The sequence below is a fragment of the Arachis ipaensis genome, chromosome B1 (assembly GCF_059453495.1).
Source record: "Arachis ipaensis isolate K30076 ecotype BB chromosome B1, ASM5945349v1, whole genome shotgun sequence".
NCBI classification, from domain to species: Eukaryota; Viridiplantae; Streptophyta; class Magnoliopsida; order Fabales; family Fabaceae; genus Arachis; species Arachis ipaensis.
This window is the reverse complement of record NC_142436.1, coordinates 132,124,733-132,145,253: the sequence shown is the minus strand read 5'-3', so window position 1 is coordinate 132,145,253 and position 20,521 is coordinate 132,124,733. Positions and strand designations below refer to the sequence as shown.

Sequence of the window (20,521 nt, the reverse complement as noted above, 5' to 3'; positions counted from 1 at the left end):
GTAAGTTTTAAGAAATACAGTTTAAGTTTTAAACAGACTCATACTTTAGTTTTAAATATTTTAAGAGTCGTCGTAATACTCAAATTATCAGAGTCGCGCAGCTGGAAGCGTGACATTTTGATAGTTAGAGTGTTACATTATGGTATCAGAGTGGTCTTTCCTGTAGAGCTTGAGGAATGGACCGACTATACTTCAATTGCATACTCTGAGCGTCTGTCATGTATTAGGTCTTGTTCGGATAACGAAAATTAGAGCTTTATGCACATGACGGTCTATTGATTAATGCCATTAGTCTTGCATTGCATAATTCCTGGTATTAAGTTTCTCCGGCTTGACACTAGTGAATTATGTGTAGGGAAGCACTAATGGGTTATCATAGATTATATACGAGTTTTGGGTAAAGCGAATCGCGGGTTTTGGGAACGTTAGGAGTTAATTCTTGAGGTTTTTTGGTTTGGTGTCTCGAACTCTGTGAATGTTATATGGCTCATTCTTTCTTGATGTGCCTTGAGGTTCTTGTTTGTGATATCTTCATTTGGAAGTAATTTGGTTATCTCTCAATCCTGTCCTTTCATTTTTGTGCCTTCTCGTCTGATCTAAACTGGATATGGTCTATTTATAATTTTTTGAATTATCTACCTTTGCTTGACTAAACTTTTCTCGTTGACTCCTATACTATTTGATATGACTTTGAAAGTTGTTTGATGCATCAAAAAGATCATTGAAAACCTTAAAGGAATCATTACCAACTGAGTCCTTCTTTGTAAGATTTGTAATTCATCGAATCACCTGGAAAATTGTTCGTTATTTTTAACTTTATGAATCTTGCTTGATTTCCTTTGAATTGAGTTCCTTTTTTTGAAAGCAAGTTGACTTTCCTTTCTAGTGCATTCTGGATATCCTTATTAGGGTACAATTTTAATATGACACTTGGGAGTTTTGATTCAAACCTTTTGAAAGAAGTTTTGAGCTCTCTTAAAAAAAATTTCAAATCTATTCTTCTCTTATTTGATTGCATTCATAGTCATTTTTTTGAGCTTTGATAAAGTTGTTTTAAAGATTTAGCATGTCCTCTTCTATATTAAGCTCTGAAAACCATATTTTTAACAAAGAACTTGTCTATTTGTCACACATCACTTATTTTCTTCAGTGACATGATAAACCACTATTTTATGGTTTATCTTGTGCTAATTTGAGTCATTTTTATCAAGTCTTTACACACTTATTCATACAATTTATCTGTGTACTGAGTGTTTTCAGGCTATATAGGGCAGGAATGGCTTAGAGGATAGAGAGAAAGCTTGCAAAAATGGAAGGAGCACAAAAAATAAAGGAGATAACCAGCGAGGATCGACGCGCACACAAGGCTCATGTGTGCGCGTGATTTGGAAAATTTCATAGCGACGCGTACGCGTACCTGACACGTACGCATGATAAGCGAGATTGCACAACGATGCGTGCGCGTACCTGATGTGTACGCGCGTGATGAGCGGATAATTTATACGCTTTTTGGCATTATTTTTACATAGTTTTTAGTATGATCTAGTTAGTTTTTAGTATATTTTTATTAGTTTTTAATAAAAAATCACATTTCTGGACTTTACTATGAGTTTGTATGTTTTTCTGTGATTTCAGGTATTTTCTGGCTGAGATTGAGGGACTTGAGCAAAAATCAGATTCAGAGGCTGAAGAAGGACTGCAGATGCTGCTGGATTCTGACCTCTCTGCACTCAAAGTGGATTTTCTGGATCTACAAAACTCCAAATAGCACGCTCTCAATTGCGTTGGAAAGTAGACATCCAGGGCTTTTCAGCAATATATAATAGTCCATACTTTTCTCGAGTTTAGATGATGCAAACTGGCGTTCAACGCCAGTTCTATGTTGCATTTTGGAGTTAAACGCCAGAAACAGGTTGCAAAGTGGAGTTAAACGCCAGAAACAGGTTACAAACTGGCGTTCAACTCCAGGAGAAGCCTCTACACGTGTAAAGCTCAATGCTCAGCCCAAGCACATACCAAGTGGGCCCCATAAGTGGATTTCTGCATCATTTACTCATTTCTGTAAACCCTAGTAACTAGTCTGATATAAATAGGATATTTTACTATTGTATTAGACATCTTTGATCTGTTTTATGCTATCTTAGACCTTTATGGGGGCTGGCCACTCGGCCATGCCTGGACCTTGTTCTTATGTATTTTCAACGGTAGAGTTTCTACACACCATAGATTAAGGTGTGGAGCTCTGCTGTTCCTCATGAATTAATACAAAGTACTATTGTTTTTCTATTCAATTGAAGCTTATTCCGATTCTAAGATATTCATTCGCACTTCAATATGAATGTGATGATCGTGACAGTCATCATCATTCCCAACCTATGAACGCGTGCCTGATAACCACTTCCGTTCTACCTTAGATTGAATGAATATCTCTGGGATTCCTTAATCAGAGTCTTCGTGGTATAAGTTAGAATCCATGGACGGCCATTCTTGAGATCCGGAAAGTCTAAACCTTGTCTGTGGTATTCCGAGTAGGATCTGGGAAGGGATGGCTGCGACGAGCTTCAAACTCGCGAGTGCTGGGCGTAGTGACAGACGCAAAAGTATCAATGGATCCTATTCCAGTATGATCGAGAACCGACAGATGATTAGCCATGCAGTGACAGCGCATTGGACCATTTTCACTGAGAGGACAGGATGTAGCCATTGACAACGGTGACGCCTAACATACAGCTTGCCATAGAAAGGAGTATGAATGATTGGATGAAGACAATAGGAAAGCAGAGGTTCAGGAGGAACAAGCATCTTCATATGCTTATCTGAAACTCTCACCAATGAATTACATAAGTATCTCTATCTTTAATTTATGTTTTATTTATATATTAATTATATTTTAATTATCAAATATCCATAACCATATGAATCTGCCTGACTGAGATTTGCAAGATGACCATAGCTTGCTTCAAGCCGACAATCTCCGTGGGATCGACCCTTACTCACGTAAGGTTTATTACTTGGACGACCTAGTGCACTTGCTGGTTAGGTGTGTAAAGTTGTGACAAAGAACTAAGATTATGAACGTGCGTATTAAGTTTTTAGCGCCGTTACCAAGGAATGAACCGTCACGATTTCTGCGCACCAAGTTTTTGGCGCCGTTGCCAGGGATTGTTCGGGTTTGGACAACTGACGGTTCATCTTGTTGCTCAGATTAGGTAATTTTATTTTAATTTTAAGCTTTTTGTTTTTGTTAATTTTATTTTCGAAAAATTACAAAAAAAAATTTAATAAAATCATAAAACCAAAAATAATTTTGTGTTTCTTGTTTGAGTCTTGTGTCAATTTTTAAGTTTGGTGTCAATTGCATGTTTTTATAATTTTCTTGCATTTTTCGAAAACTCATGCATGGTGTTCTTCATGATCTTCAAGTTGTTCTTGGTAAGTATCCTTGTTTGATCTTTAAAATTTCTTGTTTTGTGTCTTTTCTTGTTTTTCATATACATTTTTGAATTGTTAGTGTCTAAAGTTTGAAAATTTCTAAGTTTGGTGTCTTGCATGTTTTTCTTTTCTTAAAAATTTTCAAAAATAAGTTCTTGGTATTCATCTTGACATTCAAAGTGTTCTTGGTGTTCATCTTGACATTCATAGTGTTCTTGCATGCATCATGTGTTTTGATCTAAAATTTCCATGCATTGTGTCTTTTTTTGTGTTTTTCTCTCTCATCATTAAAAATTCAAAAATAAAAAAAATTATCTTACCTTTTTTCTCTCATAAATTTTCGAAAATTTGAGTTGACTTTTTCAAAGCTTTTTAAAATTTAGTTGTTTCTTATGAGTCAAATCAAATTTTCAATTTAAAAATTCTATCTTTTTCAAATCTTTTTCAAAAATCAAATCTTTTTCATTTTTCTTTTATGATTTTCGAAAATTTCAAATTGATTTTCAACATATTTTTCTTATTTTTATTTCATATTTTTGAAATTAATGCTAACAATTAATGTGATTGATTCAAAATTTTTAAGTTTGTTACTTGCCTAGTAAGAAATGTGCAATCTTTAAACTCTAGAATAATACCTTTTTAGTTTCTTGTTAGTCAAGTAATCAACTTTGATTTCAAAAATCAAATCTTTTTAAATTTCTTTTTCAAATCTTTTTCAAAATAAATGTCAATCACATCTTTTTCAAAATCAATTTCAAAATCTTTTCCAACTTCTTTTCTAACTTCTTATCTTTTCAAAAATTGATTTTCAAATCTTTTTCAATCAACCACTTAACTTTTTGTTTGATTCTTATCTTTTTCAAAACTACCTAACTAACTCTCTCTCTCTCTCTAATTTTCGAAAATCCCTTCCCTCTTTTTCAAAATTCCTTTTTAAATTAACTAATTGTTTTTAATTTAATTTAATTTGATTCAATTTTTCTTTCTTAATTTTTGAACTTTAATTTTTATTTTTTATTTTAAATTCAATTTAAAAACAAAAATACTTTTATTTTAATTTATTTAAATTTCAAATTTCTCTTCTCCTCATCTCTTTCTAATTATTTATTCATCTACTAACACCCCTCTTTCACCCAAGAATTCGAACTCATTCCTCTCCCTTGTGTTTGGATTCTTATTTTTTCTTTCCTCCATTATTCTCTTTTTATACTTACATAAGGAATCTCTATGCTGTGACATAGAGGATTCTTCTTTTCTGTTTTCTTCTTTTTCATATGAGCAGGAATAAGGATAAGAACATTCTTGTTGAAGCTGACCCTGAACCTGAAAGGACTCTGAAGAGGAAGCTAAGGGAAGCTAAAGCACAACTCTCTGGAGAAATTCTGACAGAAATTTTCGAAAAAGGAGATATGGCCGAAAATAATAACAATGCAAGGAAGATACTTGGTGACTTTACTGCACCTAATTCCAATTTACATGGAAGAAGCATCTCAATCCCTGCCATTGGAGCAAACAATTTTGAGCTGAAACCTCAATTAGTTTCTCTGATGCAACAGAATTGCAAGTTTTATGGACTTCCATCCGAAGATCTCTTTCAGTTCTTAACTGAATTCTTGCAGATCTGTGAAACTGTTAAGACCAATGGGGTTGATCCCGAGGTCTACAGGCTTATGCTTTTCCCATTTGCTGTAAGAGACAGAGCTAGAATATGGTTGGACTCTCAACCTAAAGACAGCTTGAACTCTTGGGATAAGCTGGTCACGGCTTTCTTAGCCAAGTTCTTTTCTCCTCAAAAGCTTAGCAAGCTTAGAGTGGATGTTCAAACCTTCAGACAGAAGGAAGGTGAATCCCTCTATGAAGCTTGGGAGAGATACAAGGAACTGACCAAAAAGTGTCCTTCTGACATGCTTTCAGAATGGACCATCCTGGATATATTCTATGATGGTCTGTCTGAATTATCAAAGATGTCATTGGACTATTCTACAGGTGGATCCATTCACCTAAAGAAAATTCCTGCAGAAGCTCAAGAGCTCATTGACATGGTTGCAAATAACCAGTTCATGTACACTTTTGAAAGGAATCCTGTGAGTAATGGGACGCCTCAGAGGAAGGGAGTTCTTGAAATTGATACTCTGAATGCCATATTGGCTCAGAATAAAATATTGACTCAGCAAGTCAATATGATCTCTCAGAGTCTGAATGGATTGAAGGAATCATCCAACAGTACTAAAGAGGCATCTTCTGAAGAAGAAGCTTATGATCCTGAGAACCCTGCAATAGCAGAGGTGAATTACATGGGTGAACCCTATGGAAACACCTATAATCCCTCATGGAGAAATCATCCAAATTTCTCATGGAAGGATCAACAAAAGCCTCAACAAGGCTTTAATAATGGTGGAAGAAACAGGTTTAGCAATAGCAAGCCTTTTCCATCATCCACTCAGCAACAGACAGAGAATTCTGAGCAGAATCCATCTAGCTTAGCAAATATAGTCTCTGATCTATCTAAGGCCACTGTAAGTTTCATGAATAAAACAAGGTCCTCCATTAGAAATTTGGAGGCACAAGTGGGCCAGCTGAGTAAAAGAGTCACTGAAACTCCTCCTAGTACTCTCCCAAGCAATACAGAAGAAAATCCAAAGAGAGAGTGCAAGGCCATTGATTTAACCATCATGGCCAAACCCACAAGGGAGGAGGAGGACGTGAATCCTAGTGAGGAAGACCTCCTGGGACGTCCAATGACCAATAAGGAGTTTTCCTTCGAGGAACCAAAGGAATCTGAGGCTCAATTAGAGACCATAGAGATTCCATTGAACCTCCTTTTGCCCTTCATGAGCTCTGATGAGTATTCGTCCTCTGAAGAGGATGAAGAAATTACTGAAGAGCAAGTTGCTAAGTACCTTGGTGCAATCATGAAGCTGAATGCCAAATTATTTGGTAATGAGACTTGGAAAGATGAACCTCCCTTGCTCACCAATGAACTGAATGCATTGGATAGGCAGAAATTACCTCAAAAGAAACAGGATCCTGGCAAATTCTTAATACCCTGTACCATAGGCACCATGACCTTTGAGAAGGCTCTGTGTGACCTGGGGTCAGGAATAAACTTAATGCCACTCTCTGTAATGGAGAAACTTGGGATCTTTGAGGTGCAAGCTGCCAGAATCTCATTAGCGATGGCAGACAACTCAAGAAAACAGGCTTATGGACAAGTAGAGGAAGTGTTAGTAAAGGTTGAAGGCCTTTACATCCCTGCTGATTTCATAATCCTAGACACTGGGAAGGAAGAGGATGAATCCATCATCCTTGGAAGACCCTTCCTAGCCACAGCAAGAGCTGTGATTGATGTGGACAGAGGAGAACTAGTCCTTCTACTGAATGAGGACAACCTTGTGTTTAAAACTCAAGGATCTCCTTCTGTAACCATGGAAAGGAAGCATGAAAAGCTTCTCTCACTGTAGAGTCAACCAAAGCCCCCACAGTCAAAATCTAAGTTTGGTGTTGAACCCCCACAGTCAAACTCTAAGTTTGGTGTTGGGAGGTCCCAACAATGCTCTGAACATCTGTGAGGCTCCATGAGAGCTCATTGTCAAGCTATTAATGTTAAAGAAGCGCTTATTGGGAGGCAACCCAATGTTATTTAATTAAATCTATTTTATTTTCCTTGTGTTATTTCGTGTTTTATTAGGTTGATGATCATGTGGAGTCACAAAAACTACTGAAAAATAAAAAACAGAATAAAAAATAGCATTAAAAACAGCACATCCTGGAGGAGAGCAGTCTGGCATTTAAACGCCAGAAACAAGCATCTGTCTGGCGTTTAATGCCAGAAACAACCACCAAGCTGGCGTTTAACGCCAGAAACAAGCATCTACCTGGCGTTAAACGCCAGAAATAGGCTACATTTGGGCGTTTAACGCCAGAAACAAGCAGCAATCTGGCGTTAAACGCCAGGATTGCACAGCAAAGGCGTTTTACACGCCTAATTGGAGTAGGGATGTTAAGTCCTTGACCCCACTTGATCTGTGGACCCCACAGGATCTCTCAAGATCTGTGGACCCCACAGGATCCCTCAGGATCTGTGGACCCCACAGGATCCCCACATCTTTTTTTCTCCTCTTCACACCTTTTCATAACTCTCTTCCCCAAATACCCTTCACCAATCACCTCAATCACTCTTTCCCATCACCTCTTCACCACTTACATCCATCCTCTCTTCCCCATAAACCCCACCTACCTCCAAAATTCAAACTCTTTTCCCTCCCAAACCCAACCCTAATGGCCGAACCCTAAATCCCATCCCACCCTTATATAAACCCCTCTTTCCTTCTTCATTTTCACACAACACAACCCTCTCTTCTTACCCTTGGCCGAATACACCTTCTCCCTCTATCTCCTCCATTCTTTTTCTTCTTCTCCTTCTTTCCTTCTTCTTTTGCTCGAGGACGAGCAAACATTTTAAGTTTGGTGTGGTAAAAGCATAACTTTTTGTTTTTTCATAACCATTTATGGCACCTAAGGCCAGAGAAACCTCTAGAAAGAGGAAATGAAAGGCAATTGCTTCCACCTCTGAGTCATGGGAGATGGAGAGATTCATCTCAAAGGTCCATCAAGACCACTTCTATGAAGTTGTGGCTAAGAAGAAAGTGATCCCTGAGGTTCCTTTCAAGCTCAAAAAGAATGAGTATCCGGAGATCCGACATGAGATCCGAAGAAGAGGTTGGGAAGTTCTCACCAACCCCATTCAACAAGTCGGGATCTTAATGGTCCAAGAGTTCTATGCAAACGCATGGATCACTAGGAACTATGATCAAAGTGTGAACCCGAATCCAAAGCATTGGCTCACCATGGTTCGGGGAAAATACTTAGACTTCAGTCTGGAAAATGTAAGGCTAGCGTTCAACATGCCAATGATGGAAGAGAACGCACGTCCCTACACAAGAAGGGTCAACTTTGATCAAAGGTTGGACCAAGTCCTCATAGACATATGTGAGGAAGGAGCTCAATGGAAAATTGACTCAAGAGGCAAGCTGGTTCAATTAAGAAGGCATGAACTCAAACCAGTGGCTAGGGGATGGCTAGAGTTCATTCAACACTCAATCATTCCTACTAGTAACCAGTCTGAAGTTACTATAGACTGGGCCATCATGATCCATAGTATCATGATTGGAGAGGAGGTGGAAGTTCATGAGATTATACCTCAAGAACTTTACAAGGTGGCTGACAAGTCCTCCACTTGGGCAAGGTTAGCCTTTCCCCACCTCATATGCCACCTCTGCAATTCGGCTGGAATTGACATAGAGAGAGACATCCTCATTGAAGAGGACAAGCCCATCACTAAGAAAAGGATGGAGAAAATAAGAGATCATGGACCTCAACAAGAGCATGAGGAAATTCCCCACCATGAAATCCCTGAGATGCCTCAAGGGATGCACCTTCCTCCATAAAACTATTGGGAGCAAATCAACACCTCCCTAGGAGAATTAAGTTCCAACATGGGACAACTAAGGGTGGAGCATCAAGAGCACTCCATCATCCTTCATGAGATTAGAGAAGATCAAAGAGCTATGAGGGAGGAGCAACAAAGGCAAGGAAGAGACATAGAGGAGCTCAAAAGCACCATTAGTTCTTCAAGAAGAGGAAGACGCCACCCTCACTAAGGTGGACTCATTCCTTAATCTCCTTGTCTATTTATTTTACTGTTTTTCATTTATTATGCTTTATGTTTATTTATGTTTGTGTCTTATTACATGATCACTAGTGTTTAAGTGTCTATGTCTTAAAACTATGAATGTCCTATGAATCCATCACCTTTCTTAAATGAAAAATGCTTTAATTACAAAAGAACAAGAAGTACATGGTTTCGAATTCATCCTTGAAACTAGTTTAGTTATTTTGATGTGGTGACAATACTTTTTATTTTTCTAAATGAATGCTTGAACAGTGCATATGTCTTTTAAAATTATTGTTTATGAATGTTAAATATGTTGGCTCTTGAAAGAATGATGAAAAATGAGACATGTTATTTGATAATCTGAAAAATCATAAAAATGATTCTTGAAGCAAGAAAAAGCAGTAAATACAAAAGCTTGCAGAAAAAAAAAGAGAAAAAAGAAAATGGCAAAAAAAAAAAAAGAGAAAAAGAAAAAGAAAAAGCAAGCAGAAAAAGCCAATAGCCCTTAAAACCAAAAGGCAAGGGTAAAAAGGATCCAAAGCTTTGAGCATCAATGGATAGGAGGGCCTAAAGGAATAAAAACCTGGCTTAAGCGGCTAAACCAAGCTGTCCCTAACCATGTGCTTGTGGCGTGAAGGTGTCAAGTGAAAACTTGAGACTGAGCGGTTAAAGTCGAGGTCCAAAGCAAAAAAAAGAAGAGTGTGCTTAAGAACACTGGACACCTCTAATTGGGGACTCTAGCAAAGCTGAGTCACAATCTGAAAAGGTTCACCCAGTTATGTGTCTGTGGCATTTATGTAGCCGGTGGTAATACTGGAAAACAAAGTGCTTAGGGCCACGGCCAAGACTCATAAAGTAGTTGTGTTCAAGAATCAACATACTGAAATAGGAGAATCAATAACACTATCTGAATTCTAAGTTCCTATAGATGCCAATCATTCTGAACTTCAATGGATAAAGTGAGATGCCAAAACTATTCAAGAGGCAAAAAGCTACTAGTCCCGCTCATCTGATTGGAGCTAAGTTTCATTGATATTTTGGAATTCATAGTATATTATCTTCTTTTTATCCTATTTTATTTTCAGTTGCTTGGGGACAAGCAACAATTTAAGTTTGGTGTTGTGATGAGCGGATAATTTATACGCTTTTTGGCATTATTTTTACATAGTTTTTGGTATGATCTAGTTAGTTTTTAGTATATTTTTATTAGTTTTTAATAAAAAATCACATTTCTGGACTTTACTACGATTTTGTGTGTTTTTCTGTGATTTCAGGTATTTTCTGGTTGAAATTGAGGGACTTGAGCAAAAATCAAATTCAGAGGCTGAAGAAGGACTGCAGATGCTGTTGGATTCTGACCTCCTTACACTCAAAGTGGATTTTCTGGAGCTACAGAACTCCAAATAGCGCGCTCTCAATTGAGTTGTAAAGTAGACATCCAGGGATTTCCAGCAATATATAATAGTCTATACTTTGCCCGAGTTTAGATGACACAAACTGGCGTTCAACGCCAGTTCCATGTTGCATTTTGGAGTTAAACGCTAGAAACAGGTTGCAAAGTGGAGTTAAACGCCAGAAACAGGTTATAAACTGGCGTTCAACTCCAAGAGAAGCCTCTACATGTGTAAAGCTCAATGCTCAGCCCAAGCACAGACCAAGTGGGCCCCAGAAGTGGATTTCTGCATCATTTACTCATTTCTGTAAACCCTAGTAACTAGCCTGATATAAATAGGACCTTTTACTATTGTATTAGACATCTTTGATCAGTTTTATGCTATCTTAGACCTTTATGGGAGCTGGCCACTTGGCCATGCCTGGACCTTGTTCTTATGTATTTTCAACGGTAGAGTTTCTACACACCATAGATTAAGGTGTGGAGCTCTGCTGTTCCTCATGAATTAATACAAAGTACTATTGTTTTTCTATTCAATTCAAGCTTATTCCGATTCTTAGATATTCATTTGCACTTTAATATGAATGTGATGATCGTGACAGTCATCATCATTCCCAACCTATGAATGCGTGCCTGACAACCACTTCCGTTCTACCTTAGATTGAATGAATATCTCTGGGATTCCTTAATCAGAGTCTTCATGGTATAAGTTAGAATCCATGGACGGCCATTCTTGAGATCCGAAAAGTCTAAACCTTGTCTGTGGTATTCCGAGTAGGATCTGGGAAGGGATGGCTGTGACGAGCTTCAAACTCGCGAGTGCTGGGCGTAGTGACAGACGCAAAAGGATCAATGGATCCTATTCCAGTATGATCGAGAACCGACAGATGATTAGCTATACAGTGACACCGCATTGGACCATTTTCACTGAGAGGACAGGATGTAGCCATTGACAACGGTGACGCCTAACATACAGCTTGCCATAGAAAGGAGTATGAATGATTGGGTTAAGACAATAGGAAAGCAGAGGTTCAGGAGGAACAAGCATCTTCATACGCTTATCTGAAACTCTCACCAATGAATTACATAAGTATCTCTATCTTTAATTTACGTTTTATTTATATATTAATTATATTTTAATTATCAAATATCCATAACCATATGAATCTGCCTAACTGAGATTTGCAAGATGACCATAGCTTGCTTTAAGCCGACAATCTCCGTGGGATCGACCGTTACTCACGTAAGGTTTATTACTTGGACAACCCAGTGCACTTGCTGGTTAGTTGTGCGAAGTTGTGACAAAGAACTAAGATTATGAACGTGCGTATTAAGTTTTTAGCGCCGTTATCAAGGAATGAACCGTCACGATTTCTGCGCACCAGCGTGACACACGAAGAAGACCAACAACGCGTACGTGTGACTGACGCGTACGCGTGACATGCGCCACGTGTAGAAATTACAGAAAGCGCTGGGGGCGATTTCTGGGCTACTTTTGGGCCCAGTTCCAAGCCCGAGAATGCAGAATAGAGGCTGCAGAGTGGAGGAATCATTCGTTCACACAACATTCATTTACATAGTTTTAGGTTTTAGATGTAGTTTTCTAGAGAGAGAGAGGTTCTCTCCTCTCTCTAGGTTTTTGGATTTTAGGTTTAGCTTTTCTTAATCTCAGATTTCTACTTTGCTTTAATTTAGTTTTCTTCTACTCTTATTTGTTCTAGTCCTTTAGTTTACTTATTTCTCTTGTTGATTTGTTTATTTATCCACTTTAGTTTATGAACTCCATGTTAGATTGAATTTCTTATTTAATTCAATTTGAGGTATTTCATATTTATGATTGCTTTCTTCAATTTATGTTATTGGTGCTTTCAATTGGTTGTTTGGATTTTATTATCTCTTATTGCTTTTCTATGCTTTTATGTTGTGCCTTCCAAGTGTTTGACAAAATGCTTGGTTGGATTTTAGTATAGATTTCTCTCCTTTTGGCTTTATTGAGTAATTGGAGACTCTTGAGTTATCAAACTCCTTTGTTGATTGATAATTGAAATTTGTTAGTTGATTTGGATCCCTCTAAAGCTAGTCTTTCCTTAGGAGTTGACTAGGACTTGAGGAATCAAATTGATTTATCCACTTGACTTTTCTTTATAGTTAAAGGTTAACTAAGTGGTAGCAATGGACAATTCTCATCACAATTGATAAGGATAGCTAGGATAAAACTTCTAATTCTCATGCCTTGTCAGGAGCTTTATTAGTTATTAGTTTAATTCTTGCAATTTACTTTCCTGTTCCTTATTTCAAAAACCAAAAAAGATACTTTTCCATAACCAATAATAACTACACTTCCCTGCAATTCCTTGAGAGACGACCCACAGTTTAAATACTTTGGTTTATTTTTATTGGGTTTGTTACTTGTGACAACCAAATTTTTGTATGAAAGGATTCTTTGTTGGTTTAGAAACTATACTTGCAACGAGGTTTCATTTGTGAAATTCTAGACCGTCAAAAATTCGTTCATCAAAATGGTGCCATTGCCGGGAAATTGTAAACATGTGCCTTATTATTGGTTATTGTGAATATTGTGAATAATTTTGCTTTTTCGTTTCTTTGTTAGTTGTTTCTAGTTTTAGGAATTTGTTTTCATCACTTTTTATTAGTTTTTTGTTTTTATTTTCTTTTGTTACCATGAATTCTCATCCCTTTGACTACGAGTCTGGTTCAAATTATGTTGTAGGGAATGAAAGCTATAATGATAATATGCATCAAGGATGGAACAATCAAAGGTGGGAAGAGCCTCGAGCATATTCCCAACCTTCTTGGCAACAACCTCGTCCAGTCTCACATAGGTATAACTCCAATCCTAATGCATATCAATCTAATGGATGTGGTAGTCCTTATTGTACTTGTCAACAACCACCACCATATGCCTATGAACTCCCGCCTCAACATAGCTTTGAACCACCATACTCACAAGCCACCTACTACCAAACACCCTCATATGATCCTAACCCTTATCCACCATACCAACCACCCTATGAGCCATATGAACCATATATGGAACCATCCCAATTCCAACTCAATTACTCCTAAGAACCACCACCTCCATATACACCATATCCATATCCATCAATCCAAGAGCCATATGATCCTAATTATATTATCCAAGCGAAACCAGAGTCAAGGGATCGTCTCAATGAAACACTGGATCAATTTCATGTAACCCTTCATCAATTGGACTGAGTGGTAAGCCGAACAGTACCCGAAGTGCTCGTGACTAAAAAGTCTCAACTTGAGGACAAGGAATTGAAGTGTGTTGTGCAACAAGTGGAAAAGATGAAGAGTGTTGAACTACCACCCCCTTATTATGATGAACCACCCGCTTATCATGAACCTTTCATCTCACGTAATGAGCCCTCATATCCACCTCAATCTTCAATACATGACACTCTTGGTGTTCTTCTTCAAGGGCAAAGAGAGATGAAAAGGAAAGTACTAGAATTCACGGCTTTCTTGACCGAGGTAGTAAATCGATTAGCTTCCCAACATTTGGACACTCAAGAAACTCCCATAGCTACATGTGGAGAATTAATAGAAGAGCGTAGCATGAAAGAGAAACTAGAAACTTCGGTGGACAATGAAGAACGTGATTTTGTATTGGAACAAGTGGAGGAACCCGTAATAGTTGAAGATGAAGAAGTGATTGAAGACTTAGGAGATGCTAAACCTCCATGGGAATCTAGAGTTGTAGAGTATTCCTCCAAGAAGATTGAAATTAATGTCACGAAGGCTAGTGCACAACCTCCATGGTATATTCCCTATGAAGACTTGGATGGGATAGATCAAGAAGCAAGTTCCCTTGGTGATGAGGATCATGAGTTAAGTCCTCCTAGTGATGAATCTACATCCGCAAATGAACTCCTTGAATATGAAGACCCTTCTCTGATTGAGTCTGAGAATGATGTGGAAGCGGAAGTCCTTCGGAAAGGGTGGACGGGAGTTGAGTACGCTTTGTCAAGAACGTTGGAGACTCCTCTACCTAGGTTGCCATCTACTCCTTCATTCGAGTGGGTAAGACTTATCTCTATTTGCTTTACCGTCCCACTTGAATATGGTATTCTTGAAACGGATAGTCAACTTAGGAGACTTTGTGGAATTAAGCGTAAGAGAAGGATGTTTACTGGTTGGAGTTGCAAATCAAGGCTCATTAAGGTTGATACTTCAAGAGCTAGATGCAAGGGTGGGACTAGTGAATATTTGGTTGGATCTAAGAGAAGAGTTTGGTATTGCATAGAGAATTCAGACTGTCTGTCACCCGGTTGGAACGACGATGATCAACTTACAAACGGGTGTAGATACAAGATTTGGGATCCGAGCATACAAGAGGATCAATTTTGGGAGCTCAAAGCTTGTGAAGAACTCCATCAAAGCTTGGAAAATTTACTTGGAATAGACAGAGTATTGGAAGTCCAAGCGTTGGTGGAATTTTCAAGATGAGTTCAAGCACAAGCCACCATGATAAGGAGCTCACCAAATGTCCAACTTAAGGACAATAACTAAAATTGCTAGGTGGGAGACAACCCACCATGGTACGATCTTTCATTTTTATTATTAGTTTTATTTTATTTTATTTTATTTATTAGTGTTCATTCATAATTTCTGCATAATTACCTGCATTCTGCATAAAAAAAGGGGCCAACCCACGTGTGCGCGTAGGATACGCGTGGACGTCGCTACCAATTTGGTTCTCCCATCCAACTAACAGAGAGTTGTGATAGAATTGTGCGGCTGGTGTGCTAGAGGCACAATTCGAGCCACGCGTACGCGTCCCTAACGCGGACGCATCAATTTCATTTCTAGCACACCACGCGTGGGTGTGTGCAACGGCACGCGTCGCACGTAAATTTTTCCCCCTTCAATCTGAACAGAGAGTTGCACGAAAACGACGCTGAAATTGTGCGTTTCGCACAATTTCGGCCGACACGTATGCATGCATCACGTGTATGCGTCCTCTTGATTTATCTCCCTGACGCGTACGCGTCGATGCATTTTTGTCTCATCCACACTCAAGCGTGATCCACGCGTTCGCGTGGATTTGAAATCATTAACCCCAGACACGAGAACCCTACCCCTTCGCGTGCCCTCTCTTCTTCTCTTCCCTCCAACATCTCCTTTCTCTCCCCCTCTTCCCTCCATTGAAGCTTTCACACTCACCACCATCAATGTCCCATCACTACTCAAGTCCGGCGACCCCGAATCGCCACCAACCACCCCTCCCTCTCCCTCCTTTCTTCTTCTCCTTCTTCTCTCTATCCTCTTTTCTCCCTCCTCTCTCCCGTCACTGCAACCAGAGCAGAAGCTGCGCTTCCCTGCTCTGCGTTTTGCTGCTTTGCAACCACCTTCTCAACGCCACTTCTGGGTTGGCCGTGTAATTTACTTCCTCTTCCAGTTCTGTTTCTGCTTGCTCCAGGTTCCCCTGCTTCCATCTTTGCATTTTAATTCTTCTTCTGTTCAATTAAGTTAGTTAGATTAGTTTAAATTTTGTCAGAATTAGGATAGTTAGAGATGTATGTTCTTAGTGGATTTTAGGTGGTTAGGTAGTTAGGATGTGGTTAGTGGATTTAGGTCTGATAATTGCTCTGTTCTTACTATCTGGGAATGGTTAATTCTTCTTTGTTTGTGCCGATGATTTGACCCTGTGCTAAATTAATTTGCTTGATGTTGTTAATTAGGTTTAAATTGTTATTAATGCTATGTTAATGTTTCATTGATTTACTTTTGTGCTAAATTGGTTTATTGATGCTGCTGAGTATTATCTGAAATTGTTGAGTTCTTATCTGAGTTGATTTGGTTCCTTGATATTGGATTATTGATGTAGGATTTTGATGGATTTCAGATTTGAGTTGCTATTGCTGTTGAATTCTTGTTGCGATTTGATCTTCATTGTTGATTTAGTGGAGCTTAATTCTTTGAATTCATATTCCTTATTAATGATTGATTGCTGAATTTAATAAAGGAAGGCTGACTACATATCTTCTTTTTGAGCAATTTTTGCTGAATTAGTGCCATGGTTCAGCCATTATTTTGTTCATTGATCAAAGAAAGCATGCTGCATGTGCTTAATTGGTTATGGAATCATTGCTTATTGATATTTTATTGGCTCATTTGCTTATTCCCTGTGAATTTATATATGGTTTTGGTGCTTTTAATTGTTAATGAATTCATAGGAAATCCAAATTGATTGATTGAGTTTGGAAAATAGCCAGCTGTTTTGTTTTGCTTAATGATGCCTGAGTCATATGAATTTTCTTGTTCTTCATGCTAATTGACAAATATTGAACTTCATATGAGTTTGACTTGAATTGTTGCTTTGCTGCTGTTTATTTACTTCGGAAACACCCACATTACTGCCGGAATGCTGTCCAATTTTTATGAAAACTGTTTTACTCAACTTCCACTCATGACTTGACTTTAGTACTTTTGAATTGTGATTTATTTGGTTTAAACCAAAGCCATTTCATGGGGTGCTGGGTTAGCATTTCCATTCCTTTTGGTTCCCTTTCTATTTGAACTGCATTGTCGATGATTTTTTTTTTGTGCTTCTTTCATTACATGTTTTATCATCAATGACTTACATTGTATGCTTGAATGTGAGCTTGCTTGTTCTTAAACCTTTTGAACTTCTTTTAGTTAAGAACTACATTACCATGCCACTAATTCTAATCTACTTCTCTAACTTCTAACTAAATTGACTTTCTCACTTTTCCTTTTCGTTTTCACCCTTTTCAAACTAGCTCTTTTAGTTCCTTTTGAGGCGTGATACCTGTTGTTTCTTAACACACAAGCATTCTGAATTTCATTGTATCAATTCTTGGATTGTGATTTCTGATTAATTTCTTTGCATCCTACTTTTCGTTCATTCCAAGGATTTATCTCTTTATGACACACTTCATGCTTTGGCTTTCACTCCTCGGTTGCCTATCTTCTATTTGTTTTGCTTACATATTGCCTATCTTCATGCTTTAGCTTTATTTGATATTCTGTATCCTAGGAATTCTATTTTTCAGGATGTCTAATATGAAAGGAAAAGGCAAGGCTAAGGCTAGCTCCAGTAAGAGGAAGAGAGGACAGTCATTCTTTGCTCTATCAGATGTTCTATCAGATGAATCTTGGCGTGAAAAGAACTTTACTGATCAAGAAAAAGCTGATCAACTTATGCCTGCTAATAACCCAGTCAAATTTTCCAATCTTTACTATGAACTAAAGGTTTCGATCTTTGCGGAAACACGGCACCTCTACTTGGAAAGGATGCTCACCAAATACCAACCGAATTAAGGAAGTGCACTGAAGATCAGATCAAACAGAGACGTTGGGTGTTTCTGGATAGAGATCTAACAGAGGTAAACGTATCATGGGTCTGTGAGTTCTATTGTAACTATTATAGGACGACCCTTGATGCAGTGCAGCTTAGGAGAAAGCAGATCTTAGTCACAGAGGAGGAGATAGAGGATATCCTCCACTTCCAGCCTAAAATAGATGATACATATGGTTTTCAGAAGGCCAAAGAGTCTATTAGATTCATGAGTTTTGATTGGGATGCTGTCCGGCGTACCATAACCATTGATCCTGATGTTTCGTGGGCTATGGGAAAGTCAAAGGTAACTCCACGGGGTATAAAGATTATTTATCTCAATGATGAGGCTAGGCTGTGGCAACAGATACTAAGTAATTATGTTATGCCTAGTACTCACGAGTCAGAAGTGCCAGCAGCCATAATCATCCTTATTTGGTGCGTCATGGAAGGAAATGACCTATACCATCCAAGGCTCATCATAAAGTACATGTCTAGAGTTCATGTCAGAGGCACCCTGCCATTTCCTTATTTGATCACCCAGATGGCTTGTCGCGCTGAGGTGCCTTGGGAGCTAGAGGATGAGAGACCATCGATTGCCGACTGCAAGAAGGTTATTCCGCACGGCAAGCGGTTCGGACCTCTAGGCCTCAGACCACCTACTACTACTACTACCTCTACTGATGCAGCCACATCCTCAGTAGCACCTTCAGCTCCTGCAGCACCACCTGCTTCCACAGCACCATCATCCGCTTCTCATCCAGTCTACCATCTTGTGCACCGCCTTTTTGAGCACCTTGATCAAATAAAGCGCCACAATCAACGGCGTTTTGAGCAGTCTGAGCGTCGCAATAAGCGATGCTATTCACATCTGAAGCTGATTGTGACGTCAGGGCATACTGACATCCCCTCTGAGCCTGACACACCCTCGGAGCACTCTGAGGATGAGGAGGAGGATGATGAGCAGGAGGAGACCCAGCAGGAGGTGACTCAGCCTGAGCAGCCTGTAGAGCCACAAGCACCTCCACAGCCACAGCAGACAGAGTGGTGCATGAAAATTATTTCACACTATGTAATTCCGCATAACTAACCAGCAAGTGCACTGGGTCGTCCAAGTAATACCTTACGTGAGTAAGGGTCGATCCCACGGAGATTGTTGGCTTGAAGCAAGCTATGGTTATTTTGTTATTCTTAGTCAGGATATCAATTATAATTATCAGTTTGAATTACGAAAGAATAAAAGAGTATGAAATAAATACTTATTATGCAGTATTGGAGAATATGTTGGGGTTTTGGAGATGCTTTGTCTTCTGAATTTCATCTTTTCTCTTGTATTCCTCTTCCCTCATGCATGCAAAAGTGCAAAGTTCCTTCCATGGCAAGCTGTGTGTTGGTGGATCACCGTTGTCAATGGCTACCATCCGTCCTCTCAGTGAAAAGGGTCCACGTGCGCTATCACTACACGGCTAATCATCTGTCGGTTCCCACTCATGCTGGAATAGGATCCATTGATCCTTTTGCGTCTGTCACTACGCCCAACACTTGCGAGTTTGAAGCTCGTCACAGCCATCCAATCCCAGAATCCTACTCAGAATACCACAGACAAGGTTTAGACTTTCCGGATTCTCATGAATGCCGCCATCAATCTAGCTTATACCACAAAGATTCTGATTAAGGAATCTAAGAGATACTCATTCAATCTAGTGTAAAACGGAGGTGGTTGTCAGGCACATGTTCATGGATTGAGGAAGGTGATGAGTGTCACGGATCATCACCTTCTCATAATTAAGCGTGAATGAATATCTTAGATAGGAACACGCATGTTTGAATAGAAAATATAAATACTTGCATTAATTCATCGAGACGCTGTAGAGCTCCTCACCCCCAACAATGGGGTTTAGAGACTCATGTTGCCAAAAGGTACAAATTTCAGATCTAAAATGTCCAGAGATGCAAAATAAATCTCTAAAAGTTGTTTAAATACTAAACTAGTAACCTAAGTTTACAGAAAATGAGTAAACTATGATAGATAGTGCAGAAATCCACTTCTGGGGCCCACTTGGTATTTGCTGGGGCTGAGACTTAAGCTTCTCATGTGCCTGGGCTGTTTTGGGCGTTCAACGCCAGGTTGTAACCTGTTTCTGGCGTTGAACTCCAACTTGTAACTTATTTCTGGCGCTGGACGCCAGACTGCAACATGGAACTGGCGTTGAACGCCAGTTTATGTCGTCTATCCTTGAGCAAAGTATAGACTATTATATATTTCTGGAAAGCCCTGGATGTTTACTTTCCAACGCAATTAGAAGCGCGCCAATTGGACTTCTGTAGCTCCAGAAAATCCATTCCGAGTGCAGAGAGGTCAGAATCCAACAACATCAGCAGTCCTTTTTCAGCCTAAATAAGATTTTTGGTCAGCTCCGTCAATTTCAGCTAGAAAATACCTGAAATTACAAAAAAATACACAAACTCATAGTAAAGTCCAAAAATATGAATTTTTCCTAGAAACTAATGAGAATATGCTAAAAACTTAACTAAAACATCCTAAAAACTACCTGAAATTAACCCCAAAAAGCGTATAAAATATCCGCTCATCACAACACCAAACTTAAACTGTTGCTTGTCCCCAAGCAACTAAACAAATAAAATAGAATACAAATAAGTCATGAAGCAATAATAT

At 38.8% G+C, this 20,521-nt stretch overlaps 1 protein-coding gene and 1 non-coding gene across 2 annotated transcripts; one reads left to right on the top strand and one right to left on the bottom strand.

The window, feature by feature from the left end:
- Positions 1 to 5,234: 5,234 nt before the first annotated feature.
- Positions 5,235 to 5,342, bottom strand: LOC148578409 (small nucleolar RNA R71). The gene has a single exon (XR_015904417.1). It is a non-coding gene; the product is annotated as a small nucleolar RNA R71 (small nucleolar RNA).
- A 13,046-nt stretch (positions 5,343 to 18,388) lies between these two features.
- Positions 18,389 to 18,934, top strand: LOC148578408 (uncharacterized). The gene has a single exon (XM_088503038.1). It carries the CDS (start codon positions 18,389 to 18,391, stop codon positions 18,932 to 18,934), a length of 546 nt encoding a protein of 181 aa, XP_088359164.1.
- The last annotated feature ends 1,587 nt before the right edge of the window (positions 18,935 to 20,521 follow it).